Below are 13,716 nucleotides of genomic sequence, written 5' to 3'. Positions count from 1 at the left end.
CAATTGTGACATACTGCGATAATATGTAGTCATTCAGGCGATTTACCTGTACCCAAATAATATTATCCTATGAAGCCAATATCACCTTGACATTGTAACTTCGTAACCACTGAACAGCTGCAGTAACCCGATGTTCTAGTGGCCATAAAGGTAAACGTGGATCTACTAGAACAAGACTCAATGCACTAGGCCCACCTTCACACGAGTCTAGTCACTGGTAACGCAACGAGATTTCGGACAAAATTCCAGTCTGTAAGAAAAAAATAACGAATATATTGGAAGTATCGTGTTATTCTGTATCTATAACGTAGACCCCATACAACTTTTCTCTACCAAACACACCCACTGTATGCACGCCTAGTTAATTGCCAGATTAGGAAAAGTGAAAGTGTCTTTTGACTGGCTGTGCCCTCCAGTGCCCGCCCGAGTGCTTAGAGCAATCTTCAAGCATTCGGGAGAGATTTTGCAGCGAGTTAGAATAGCTCGAAGGTATATATTTAGGACCTTAATGCATGCTATTCCTATAGTTAATTCAGCATATATCTCTCGGAGGGACGCCCTTTACACTTAGATTTTGGATACTCAACGAGTAACCATCAACAGATATTTGCCGCAAAATAAACACTCTTTCCTGTGTTGCCCTCTATCCCACACACTACCAAGATCGGTTACATCGGGGTAAGATGCAGAGTAGGTCCATATCCTGGACCTATAAGAAGAAAATTACTCTTCAATTGAAATGAAAAAAAAAAAAAAAAAGTGTGTCGTTCTAACCAATAGTTGGACGACCGTTAGAAGAGGGATTAACGACCATTGCACTAACAGTTACACGCGAATGTCGGCAAATAGAACAAAGTATCACGTGATCAAATAGAAAGGCAAGAAGAATTGACAGCTCTGGAACGAAGCTGGAGAAGATTGATGATCTTGAATCTATATAAATAAAATTGAAGATGTTCGTTTGTTCAAAACCTTAAATCTCCGAACGTTCTCCACCGATTGCTTTGAAATTTTGACACACGTTCCATTCGAATACGCACGTGTTTTTATGTTCTAGTGCCAAAGGGCACCAAAAGGAAAGGGTTGCGGGGTGTGGGGTTGTTTGTTTGAAGGGGTTCCCTTCAAACAAACAACCCCATATATATATATATATATATATATATATATATATATATATATATATATATATATATATATATATATATATATATATATATATATATATATATATATATATATATATATATATATATAATATAATATATTATATATATATATATATATATATATATATATATATATATATATATATATACATATATATGATAACATATATATATATATATATATATATATATATCTATATATATATATAATATTATCATATATATATATATATATTATATATATATATATATATATATATATATATATATATAATAATATATATATATATATCATATATATATATATATATATATATCTATATATATATATTATAAATATATATATATAATAGATTATAATATATATATATATATATATATATATATATATATATATATATATATATATATATATATATATACTATATATATATATATATATATTATATATATATATATATATATAGGTATATATATGTATTGCCTTTCACATGGACAATTATATGTTGCGTGTTTTAGAGCCGGGAAACCAGACAAACTCTACATCCGCACAAACGATGGAACAGCAGAAAATATTATATACCCACAAGCATTGTGAAATTAAATATATCAGAAACGTGTTCTTTCTCTTCTCCTTCTTTTCCATTTAACCAGACTGAGCCACAGCAACGCGCGCCTGGGTAAAGCTAGTCAACTATTAAAAAACTGAGTATTAGTAGATGACAGGAGATAACAAACATACATAAGAAAGATGAGAGATAATGAGAGCTATTACGATGATCACAGGACTTCAAGTAAGAGGGTGTGAATATCAAGGCGTGGACGCGTTGATATGCATTTATGTAAGCCTTTCTAAGCCTTCTAGATCTATCTGATGATGGTTATACATCGATTTAGTAGTCATAAGTACCAAGGAGATATAAGGCATTTACAAAGACTATTTCATTAACACAGAAAAACTGCGGGGCTAACGTGAAACGGGAAAAAAATAATTCAATTCTGATAAAAAACAAAATTTGGTATTCATGACCTACTTAGAGTACTGATACAAAATAAATACCAGCTGAAGCCAATTACTTTTGTGGATTAGTACGTTTTCGGCTAAGGAACCGTGGTTCCATTTATCCTGTCCTTTTAAGACATAGGTAGGCCTAGGGAGACTGCCATTAGGAGTTTATTGCACGAAACAGAAGGATCTTTACATAATAACAGAAATTCAACTCAAATGTTTGGAACTGCATTAAAACAGAGAAAAAAATTACTTTTTAAGATGATGTAATTATTATAGCACCACATAATTCTGAAAACTGTAAAACAGTGCTACAAGTTTACCCAATCTAAATCCCACATAGACTATTGATGACTTGCACAGAAGATTCTCAAATATAACTTGCACAACTCATTAGGAAGTTATTAACGCTCATCAACTTTGTACTTTATACTGTACTTATAGATAATTATATAATTGCACAATTAAACAAGCCAAATTTGTCCTACTTATAAATACATTTGTAAATAAATATAATTGAGTTTTGACACCAAAATTCAATATTTTTCTAATGTTTTGTACAACTACAGATACTGACAAGAAAAGTAAGTTTCATTGTGCAATAATATTTAATGATGCCATCATAATAGAATATTTCCCGTGGCTACTATAGAATTTTGAATAAGTTCCCAAATACCAAACCCCATCTGTACAGAGTTCTCCTTTTTACTCCGCCTTTGAGTTTATAAGCTTTTATTTCACTGTTAATTAAAGTTCTATTTTTCACGTTTTTTTCACTAGTGTGATTGTGCTTCATTTCTTGTGTTTTTTTATTATCTCCTAAGAACAGATATTGCTAGTGATCCGAACAGGGTATTATAATGAGATTACATTTGGAAAAATGAACTTGAATCATAAAACCCATCATTTTGAGATAGAGATTCGAACACTTCTCTCAACAAATTGGCCAAGGGAAGGCAGAAAATGGAAATTACTCGAGATCATTCCCGTTGATAAGGGAAATGACGAGGATGGATATAATACATTGGTAAACAAGAATGCAAATTAGTGACAAGAGTAATGAATATATAGATTAGGCTAGGGTCTAGGACTCTTGCTCAATATGAAAAAAGTTCAGTATATCTTAGTTTTACCAGACCACAGAGCTGATTAACTGCTCTCCTAGGGCTGACCCGAAGGATTAGATATTTTTACGTGGCTAGGAACCAAATGGTTACTTAACAAGGGACCCACAGCTTATTGTGGGATCCGAACAACATCGATAAATAAATTTCCATCACCAGAAATAGATTCCTCTGATTCCTTGCAGGTATGAAACTTTTAAAAAATCCATAGCAGTTTTTTTCTGACATCTTATTTCTGTTATGAAAAAATAGACACATTCTGCAGCGATTGATTACAGCCAGCCAACTGTTTCCCATTAAGGCAATATCGTGATCCAGGTGTGGAAAAATGTAAGGGTTATTGAGTAGCATCCACGGAAGGTTGTCTGGTTTAGCCGTCTAATTTCGTAATTGCCAGAGCTAATGCATATCAGACGTAATTGGTTCATATTCTTGTCTCATCCGGGCCAGTGAACCACTATAAAGTGCATAATAGCATCGTGGAATGGTGTGGATAAAGCACATGACATTCCAGTTTTTGTAGCTTATGGTATATCAAGAAAATTATCCCCATCGTATTTCTTGTTCACGGCGTCATAAAAATGTTCTGTCCTGTGTTGTCTTTCTCCATTGATCTATCCCTCATTTTGGCTGGTCTTGTCCTGTTTCACACATGGATACTTCGTTATTGATTATGTGGGCTACCATAATACCATTACCACTGCTTGAATACATGGCTTTGTCATCATTAGCCTGTATATTCAACTATTCTAATATATCTATTATTGATCCGCGTTCAACTTCATTATCTAGACTTGAATATTCGGCAGGCTTTACTTTAAGTTCTTCGTCTTCTCTCTGATATCTACGTGTTACCTTTTGCTTAAGAAGCTTGATGAAAACGTACTGCAAATACCAGAATCAGGGTGAGTTATAAAAATGGTTCTCCAGCGCTTTCTTGTATTTACTATGTACACATCTTCAAAGGAATCCTTTCGAAGCTGTTTAAATAGAAAGCATGCGAGAGTAAATAAAAGGGATGGTGATCGGATGAGAGCAGAATTTAAACAAAATATGTGGCGCAACAAATCAGGGTGTGTGCAATTTACTGGGTTGAGAATTAGATCTCTTACGGTGGTTGCGTATGAAGGGATTTTAGATCCAACTGTATTTTATGGAAGTGTAGTATACATGGTGAAGGCGAATTTAAAAAAAAAATAAATAAATAAAAGTAGAAGGCGATGATTGTGTGTATATGGTGTATGTGGAGTAATAAGGCTCCTTTCCTAATCTCATGTGTGTGTACGTGTGTTTGATATGGGATATAAGCACACATTGCAGAATAAACTGAGCCACTGTATGGTTGTGCAAAAATTATCCTGAAACCTTAAATTAAAGTTAAAAAAAAAAGAAAAAACGAACGAAACCAGGCATCTCATTTCTCATTGTCCCAACATTGTGTTTTAATCTACTAGACTAAAAATAATCGACGTACTTTCCATCCCCGTTTGTACTAATTTACGGAGATTGATCAACCTTCCCCTTCGCTCCTTCCTTCCCTTTTATCTCTGGGAACATCCCCACACAAATAAACAAAAAATTAAATTAACAGCTTCATCACGACCAACTCCAGACACCATCTACAATCTTGTATAAAATCTTTACAGGAACGGTACTCAGTGAATTATAAATTGTAAACACAGACTAACAACAGCAATCCTTACAAGGGACGAGAGAGAGAGAGAGAGAGAGAGAGAGAGAGAGAGAGAGAGAGAGAGAGAGAGAGAAATGATGTGTGAAGATTTGATAAAACTTGTTCATGCACACAGAAATACAGAATGCGTTTTCCTCTCTCTCTCTCTCTCTCTCTTTATATACACACACACACACACACATATATATATATATATATATATATATATATATATATATATATATATATATATATATATATATATATATATATATATACAGTATATGTGTATCACTAACATGATAAACTTCATAATACTATAAGGATATATTTGTTTGAAAAATGTTGATGTGGGTTGGAGCGAGTTGTAACTTATTGCGCATCTGGAATATCTTTTGTTTTACCCATATTTCAGTGTCGCACGGTTAGCGGGAGAAGGCGAACTGCCGTAAAATTTTTTAACCACTCTGGTACTGCCTATTGTGTTGAGTGGTGGTGGCTGGTGGTGACAGGTGTTATTCTTGTGGATGTAAACACAAGAATGAAGTCGGTGACATGTAAGGCCGGCAAGTGATGGGATATTGGTGTTTGGCAATCTCCTACTGGGGTTCAAGGCCTATGATAGTGAGGCCATTGAAGTGAGTGCATTACAGTGTATTATGGATGTTGTATGATATTTCAATTGGAATTGCCCTTATTGGTAATTGGATTCTATGTATATATACAGTAATGCTTTATGATATGAGTACATTTAATTTGATGCAGAGTGTGCTTTAGTGGCTACAGTACCATAATTACAGTGTTATTTACTTACATTGCTATAAACAGTTATTGTTAGACATACACATATCAATACTGGATTGTTCATGTACTTTACTACTAACGTTTCCAGAGGCCATGTAATAGTGTTTTCTTTAAATAACTCCTAAAATAACTGATGGATTTCCATGATATCAGCAGGGAGCGCTTCATACAATGGCTTAATTTTGGGAAATACTGTGCATTGCCAATTACGTTTCATTAACTTTTTTACTTAAAAAAATGAGGCTAAAGCCAGTCTTAGCCACCCACACATTCGCAAAGTGATGACGTCCCTCAGTGACGTTGGTATAACGTTTCTTCCCCTGTACCTCCCATCCCCCGAATTGTTAAACGCCTGTTTAACTCCATGGATAATTGTCATATGACCTACCCCAAGCAATACGAAATTCTTTGTCAGTAAAAGTTCAACATACCTGGTAATGTGATTCGTGACTTTAGACTTTACCTAAACACAAGACCAACCTTTTATATCTTACCCACTCACTTACATTGAAGATCAAGAATGAGACTGACAGGAGACGAAAGAAGCCATGCTAACCCTACACTTCGCACTTCAAGCGAGTGTTGGTAAAGCAATAGAAATATAGTTTTCTTTAGGTTAAGCGTAGGACTCATCTTCCATACAACACAGGTTACTCGATACATCAATTGCCAGGAAGAAAATGACAGAGAGCATTATTTGATATAATTTATCCTATCAATTTCACCAGAGAGAGTAGCTTGAATTCCTTAGAAGGTAGACTTCTAAAAGATGTTTCATATAAGGGCATTGACATCGGCCACTTGATAAATTTTGAAATCATATATATGTATATATATATATATATATATATATAATATATATATATATATATATATATATATATATTGTGTGTGTGTGTGTGTTCATACATACATAAGATTTATTATATTTCAACCTATAGTTTTATATATTTATTTACGTTATAATTACCAGTACCTATTTTGTTACTTAAAAGGTATGTGACAAATATCATTGCGACTTTGTCACTGGAATTATACCAATCAACCTTACTTTGAGAAATCCATTGACATTGTCTACATGCCAACCTGATATACTCGTATCAAAGTATTCATTAGCTTTGCTTTTCCAAAATAATGTTATCACCAATTGCTGGAAAGCATAAATATTTGAGGGATGAAAAAAAAAAAAAAAAAAAAAAAAAACAAGAAATGGACACTTATACATTTTACTCATCATCACTCTCAAGGAAAAGATCGTTTTCCTCGTCACTATCAATGTTGATGATGACCGGATCTATACTGTCTTGAATATTATCTGAAAGCCAGTAATCATCTTCAAAATATCTTGATCTCCTGACAGCGCCAGCCCACGTCTCCCGTGTTACAGCAAGCCTGGCCTCTTCAAGCCTGGCAAGAGATCAGCACAGGTAAACCGCTGCAACGAGGAGCGCACTTGTCGTTTCATACTGCCCCACACCTGCTAGATGGCGTTGAGCTCAGGATGGGCAGGGGGCAAGCGAACTACTTCATAGCCCCATTCACGGATTATATTATCCACAATGTAAATTGGTTTCGGCCGGTTGCCCCTGCATATCTTTAGAAGCTCAGGGCGTGTTGCGTGAGCTGGATACTGTATTTTTCGAGACCTGAGCCAGTTAACCAAATCCTCCTTTTTTGTAGCTGTTGTTGGGCATCGGCTATCTCCTGTCAATTGGCTATGGTATGGGGCGTTGTCTAGCACCAGCACCGAAGGATCCTCAAGCGACGGCAGGAGCTGTGATGTTAGCCACCGAATAAATATCTCTGAATTCATTTCTCCATGGTAGTCGCCGGTTTTATTTTTCGCAGGGAAGCATAAAAATAAACTTTCTACAAAACCTTTAGCTGTACCACCTGCTACTACCACAAACCTCTCTCCTTCTCATAGTGGCACCTGGCGGCTGTAGGTGGCACTGGTGACAGATTGAGAGGTGTCCACCCACTCCTTGGTATGTTGCATTCTCGTCGTAAACCACGTCTCATCGACATACACTACTTCTCTTCCTTCATCACGATGTTGCTGGAGGGATCGTAGAGCATCAACTCGGCGGCAAACGACGTCCAAAATTTCTTTCTTTAGGTACATTTTCCGCTGGGATGTTTTGTACTGGAAACCCATGTTATGGAGGATTCGCCATACTGCCTTCTCAGATGTTTCTTCAGGAATGATATTTAGCATTTTAAATTTTCCGCTAAAGTGGCAATAGTGAAAAATCGCTTAGCATTAAACATGCTGTGCACATGTCTCCTAATGGAACCAACGGTGAAGTTGTCAAAGACCAGAGGCGACGTATTTGATGATGCAGGTGGTGTTTCAGGTGGATGAGGATTCTGTCCACGGCTCACCAACACTCGGACAGCGTTCGGAGTCATCCCCATAGCATCAGCAACTCGTTCACATGGCCTGTAGGAAAAAGAAATAAATACATATATCATATATATATATATATATATATATATATATATATATATATATATATATATATATATATATATATATATATATATATATATATATATATATATATGGCGCGCAGTATATTGCAATATATCATGTACTTTTAGTAAAGTATACTTTTCTTACCGATTTATACTAATTTTCAGGCGGTTTCTTCTTTCTCTCTGTTGTAAATGGTGAAGAGTTTCGGCGCAATTGTAGTTTTGCAATGGCGAGGACAAAGTCAACATATTTGCATGACTAAAGTTCGAATCTATATGAAATAGTTCAGAGCTACTACTACAACTGCTGCCGATGATTACCTTGGATTTACTAAAAGGGCGGCTCTGAGGTAGGAGTCGAAGTCGGTGAAATTATTTCTGAATCCTGCTCCAGTCTTGCCCCATAACCATCATTCCAAATATAAAACTCTCTCAAGGAAAAAAATTGTTTTCTATTTCTCTATGTTTTTATTTTTATTTATTTTATTTATTTAATTTAATTAATTTTTTTTTTTAGTCGCAAATCTAAAATTTGTAGGAGTCCGAGTAGAATATCTCTCAGTGCGTTTCCACACGCCTGTTTTAAACCTCTTCTATTATGTTCGATAATGTGTTAACCATCTAATCATATCTACCACCATAGAAACATTTTATTGCTCCTTCCGGCTCATTTTATATGTGCAGTACACAGTCTTTCCTAACAGGGATTTACTCGGTAGCCTAATAACAATGGGAATGAAGGAAAGAAGGCAAGAAGGAAGGGGGGGAAGTACTAGGATAGCCATAGGTGAAAACACCGAAGGAGGGTTGGGAAACCTCTGCGTCACAGTTACGTCATTAAGTACCACTTCTTCGAAACGCTCTGAAGGAGGGGAAGAAGTTCCTCTTTTTTTCTAAGAGTAAACGGCTTAATTAAGCACATCTGTCAATTCATTGTACCACCAAAAATTAGGCCAATGTTTGAAACATTCATGCTGTAGTTTCATGGAAAATTCATAAGCCGGTTTGTTAGATATTTGGGAAAAACACTATTACACGGCCTCTGTGGAAACGATAGTAGAAGGCTTGTATTAAGGACAAATATTTTTTTTGATAATGAAATTGGGAAAAATAGGGAAAATTCAAAATTTGTATGGCTGGTTGGATTGTATTATTTTTTATTACATGGAATATATATTTCAGGTTGAAACCTATAGTTGGCAATAAAAACTGTTACTACTTATGGTCCATCCTTGAACATCCCAGTACATTTCAACTTCATCCGCCATGGGTGTGCAAGAGGAACTCGTCGCCCTGAAGAGGAAGAGGGCAAATCAACAAAGGGAAGTTCACCAGGAAGGTAACTATGTACAATGAAGGAATCAATCGAGGTGATGATTTATCAGTGTTAACGAAGAACTATGAGGAAATGGTTGAAGCCTTTAAATGCCTAGAGTATCAAAATGATGAACTGATACAATTTATATATGAAAACGAGGATAAGCTAGCCGATAGTAGTTTAGAAGAAGAAGCCCAGCAATATATTTTAGATAGTGAAAGATTAAAATGTGAAGTAAGTGCAAAAATATTCAAAGGTGTCCAGGATGTAAAGGCAACAGATAAATCGAAGGTTAAAGTAAAGAATTTGAACCACCAATGTTCGAAGGTAATTTAAGAGACTATCCAACTTTTAAGGAAGATTATGAGAATTTAGTTAAGAGTATATACGGTACTGATCCATATGCTCTCAAAATGTGTCTAGGTGGAGAAGCACTTCAAGCAGTGAAGGGCTCAGAGGGTAATTATGATGAAATGATTCAACGTTTGGATGATAAATTTAGGAATTCAAGAAAGATTGTAGACTTAGTGGTTGGTGAACTTAGATCTCTGAAAGAAAAATTTATATGATGATGATACCAAAGGATTTATTAAAATGGTCGATCAGGTTGAGCAATGTTGGCTTGATTTAAAAAAGGTAAATCTCTCTGATGAACTTAATAGTGCAAACGTTGTCAGCCATATAGAAAAGGCTTTACCTTCACTTCAAAAGAGAGGGTAAATAAAGCAGATGAGGTATCAGTAACTAGCAATCTGTTTCCTGAGTTGTTGAAGTTCTTACAGAAGGAGAGAAAAATTTTGGAATATATGAATTCTAATGTTAGGAGTAGCGGTAGTGATAATAAGGCAACAGTCCATCATGTTGACAGCACAGTTGAGAATGAATCGGAATTGATAAAATTGGTGAAAAAAATGGGGGAAGAAAAAAGTATAAAAAATAAGGAATTTGAATCTTGTATTGTTAACTTGACAGAAATGGTGAAAGGATATTAAACCTAAGGCAGATAGTAAGGATAGGATGCCTGATACACAATTCAATTGGTCATGATATAACAGAATGTTATAAATTCAATGGTTGTGGTAGCAAATAAAGATTTGAGATTATAAAGGGTAATGGAATATGTTTTAGGTGTCTAAGGGGATATCATCCTGCTCGTAGCTGCAAGGTGGGTACATTGTGTGATGTCATTATTGAAGGTAAAGGGCCATGCAATCGTAATCATCATCCACTGTTGCATTCCGATAGAGTAGAAAAATAGTATTCACAAAGCGATATCAGAAAAGGGATTTGCAGTGTTGTTGAATATCAGTATGGTGAATAGTAAGAACATTCCTGTTAATGTACTGTGGGATCCAGGAGCGGATATTTCATTTATAACAAATAGGAGGGCTAAGAAATTGGGTTTAAGTGGAAAGCATATAAATTTATCCATGATCAAAGTGGGCAATGCGGTTGAATATCACTCAAGCAACGAATATTGTGTACCACTAATTGATAAATCTGGTAAGGTTTGGAATATGAATGCTGTTGGTATTAATGAAATAACAGCCAAAATCAAGAAAGTAGACTTATCCAGGGTATCTGAACTTATTGAAGGAATATCAAACTTAGAGCTGAATCGCCCACATGGGGAAATCGATATGCTTATTGGTGCTAATTATTGTGAAATATTGCCAAGGGTTGTTGAAACAAATAAGGGTCTCCAGTTGCTAGAAAATCAGTTTTGGCTCAGCATACGTGGTAGACATGATGAAATTACAAATCAAGTTATTACTAGTAATCATATGTTTGTGAGAATTCATAAACTTTCAAGTTCAGTAAATTTGAATGAAATCAGTAGTGAGCCAACAGAAAATCTAAAGGATCAGTTAGATAAATTTTTTGCCATAGAAGAAATAAGAAATGAACAAGGTGTAATCCACAATGTATCAAAATGTATGTGCAGAGGTTGTCTGGACCCAATTATGTAAGTTTGAAAGAAGAAAAGGAAATGACAAATTGATTTGAGGAAGGATTAACGTATGACGAGAAACAGAAATGCTGGTTTGTAAGGTATCCTTGGATAAGAGATCCAAATCATTTGAAAAATAACATAAAGGTAGCAAATGCCAGTTAAGAACAACAGAGAATAGATTAAGGAAACTTGGGAATGAGTATGCAATAAAATATCAGAAAGAGATTGAAGATATGGTTAGAAGGGGAGTAGCTAGGAAATTAACCAATAAAGAGATTCAAGAGTACAATGGCCCAGTTCACTATATTCATCATCATGAGGTGTTGAAGCCAGAATCTAGTTCAACCCCAGTGCGCATTGTCTTCAGTTCTTCAGCATCTTATATGGGACAAAGGTTAAACGATTTTTGGGCTAAGGGGCCTGATATTTTGAACAGTTTGCTAGGAGTGTTGTGTAGACTTAGGCAAGATAATATAGCCGTGGGTGACATAGCAAAGATGTACCATACTGTAAAACTCAGCACACTAGATGAACATACGCATAGATTTGTATGGAGGGACTTGGATGATAGTAGGCCACCTGATCAGTATGTTCTTACCACAGTAACATTTGGAGATAGGCCCAGTGGTACTATAGCTATGGTAGCTTTGAGACATACAGTAGAACAATTCGGTAAGGAATCCCCTGATGTGCAAGATATGATTCTTAATAATACATCTGCAGATGATATACTGTATTCTACTGATGCCATCGAGAACGCAATCAAATTAATACAGGATACTGAAAGGGTATTGTCTCAGGGAAGTTTCAGAATAAAGCACTGGATAGTCAGCGGGCATTATGAAAACTGCAATATAAGAATAATAGAATCTGATAGTGAGAAAATCTTAGGTTTAAAATGGAATCCTGTAGATGACTATTTTTCCTTTGCTGTAAGACTCAACTTTACACCAAGAATAAGAAAGGTTAGGAGTGGTCCAAATTTAGATATAGGTGAATTTGATTATAAATTTCCAGAAATATTAACACGCAGAAAGATATTGAGTCAAATTGCATCGTTGTATGATCCATTAGGGTTGGTTATACCAGTATTACTCAAAGCTAAGATCTTGATGAGATCCATGATTTCCAAAAGTAACTCGAATGGTGGTGGAATCAAGTGGGATGATCCACTTGATGATTCCATGATGAACGAATGGAAAGCGTTTTTCAAAGAGTCATTAACTTTTAGAAGACCCTTAAAGCCATCTAATGCTTTTGGTAAGCCGAACCTAGTAATATTTTCTGATGGTAGCACGCAAGCATATGGGGCTTGTGCATATGTGAGGTGGCAAATCAGTGATAATAAGTTTAAATCAAGTCTGATAATGGCGAAAAATAAGATTGCACCAGTGAAACAAATGTCTATTCCTCGTCTGGAATTATGTGGTGCTCTCATAGCTGCTAGGATGAGAGAACTCATAGTAAAGGAGTTTTCATGGGAGTTTGAGTCAGTTTATCACATAGTTGACTCAACAATTGTAAGATCACAAATTCAAAAGGAGTCCTGTGGATTCAACACATTTGTTGCTGTACGCATTGCAGAGATACAAATAAAAACTGATTCAAGGGAATGGTGGTGGGTTGATTCAATTCAAAATGTTGCAGATATGACCTCTAAACCGTGTAGTCCAGAAAAAATTGGTGAAAATTCTGCCTGGCAAAATGGACCAAAATTCCTAACATTACCAATTTCAAAATGGCCTATCAAACTAAATTGTGAAAATGAACTAACTGATAGAGTAGGTGTTGTCATGGCTGTTGCTAAAGTAAGTCAGAACCATGTTATACACATGATTGATGTTAATAGATTTAGTGATTATTACAAACTACTAAGAGTTACATGTAGGGTAATGAATGTTTTCAAATGCAGATCCTTTAAGGGCATGCTGAGGGAACCAACAGTTCAAGGAATTATTAAAAGCAGAACTAATGTGGGTTAGAGAGATGCAAAGGGACATGACTGATTGGAAAGTGAGGTTCAGAAGATTAGGACCTTCAATTAAGAATGGAGTCATAGTAGTAGGACAAAGAATTTCTAAGTGGCTAAAGGAAAATTGGAATACAGAAGACTATATGTTGCTACCAGCAAATCATCCAGTTACTAGATTGTATATATCATATGTACAGTTGGACACAGGTTTCCCTGGTA

At 35.4% G+C, this 13,716-nt stretch overlaps 1 protein-coding gene and 1 pseudogene across 1 annotated transcript; one reads left to right on the top strand and one right to left on the bottom strand.

Annotated features, from left to right (window-relative positions):
• Positions 1 to 7,156: 7,156 nt before the first annotated feature.
• LOC135195928 (uncharacterized) lies at positions 7,157 to 9,521 on the bottom strand (annotated as a pseudogene).
• A 2,237-nt stretch (positions 9,522 to 11,758) lies between these two features.
• On the top strand, positions 11,759 to 13,507 carry LOC135195927 (uncharacterized). Its single transcript, XM_064222431.1, has one exon. The coding sequence runs from the start codon at positions 11,759 to 11,761 to the stop codon at positions 13,505 to 13,507; it is 1,749 nt and encodes a 582-aa protein (XP_064078501.1).
• The last annotated feature ends 209 nt before the right edge of the window (positions 13,508 to 13,716 follow it).

The sequence above is a fragment of the Macrobrachium nipponense genome, chromosome 17, assembly GCF_015104395.2.
Source record: "Macrobrachium nipponense isolate FS-2020 chromosome 17, ASM1510439v2, whole genome shotgun sequence".
Classification (NCBI taxonomy): Eukaryota; Metazoa; Arthropoda; class Malacostraca; order Decapoda; family Palaemonidae; genus Macrobrachium; species Macrobrachium nipponense.
Note: the sequence above shows the minus strand (reverse complement) of the source record. Positions and strands in the feature narration are given on the sequence as shown.

Excerpts from the sequence above, each read along its gene's own strand:
- LOC135195927 (XM_064222431.1), top strand. The coding sequence starts at position 11,759 with ATGGTTAGAAGGGGAGTAGCTAGGAAATTAACCAATAAAGAGATTCAA.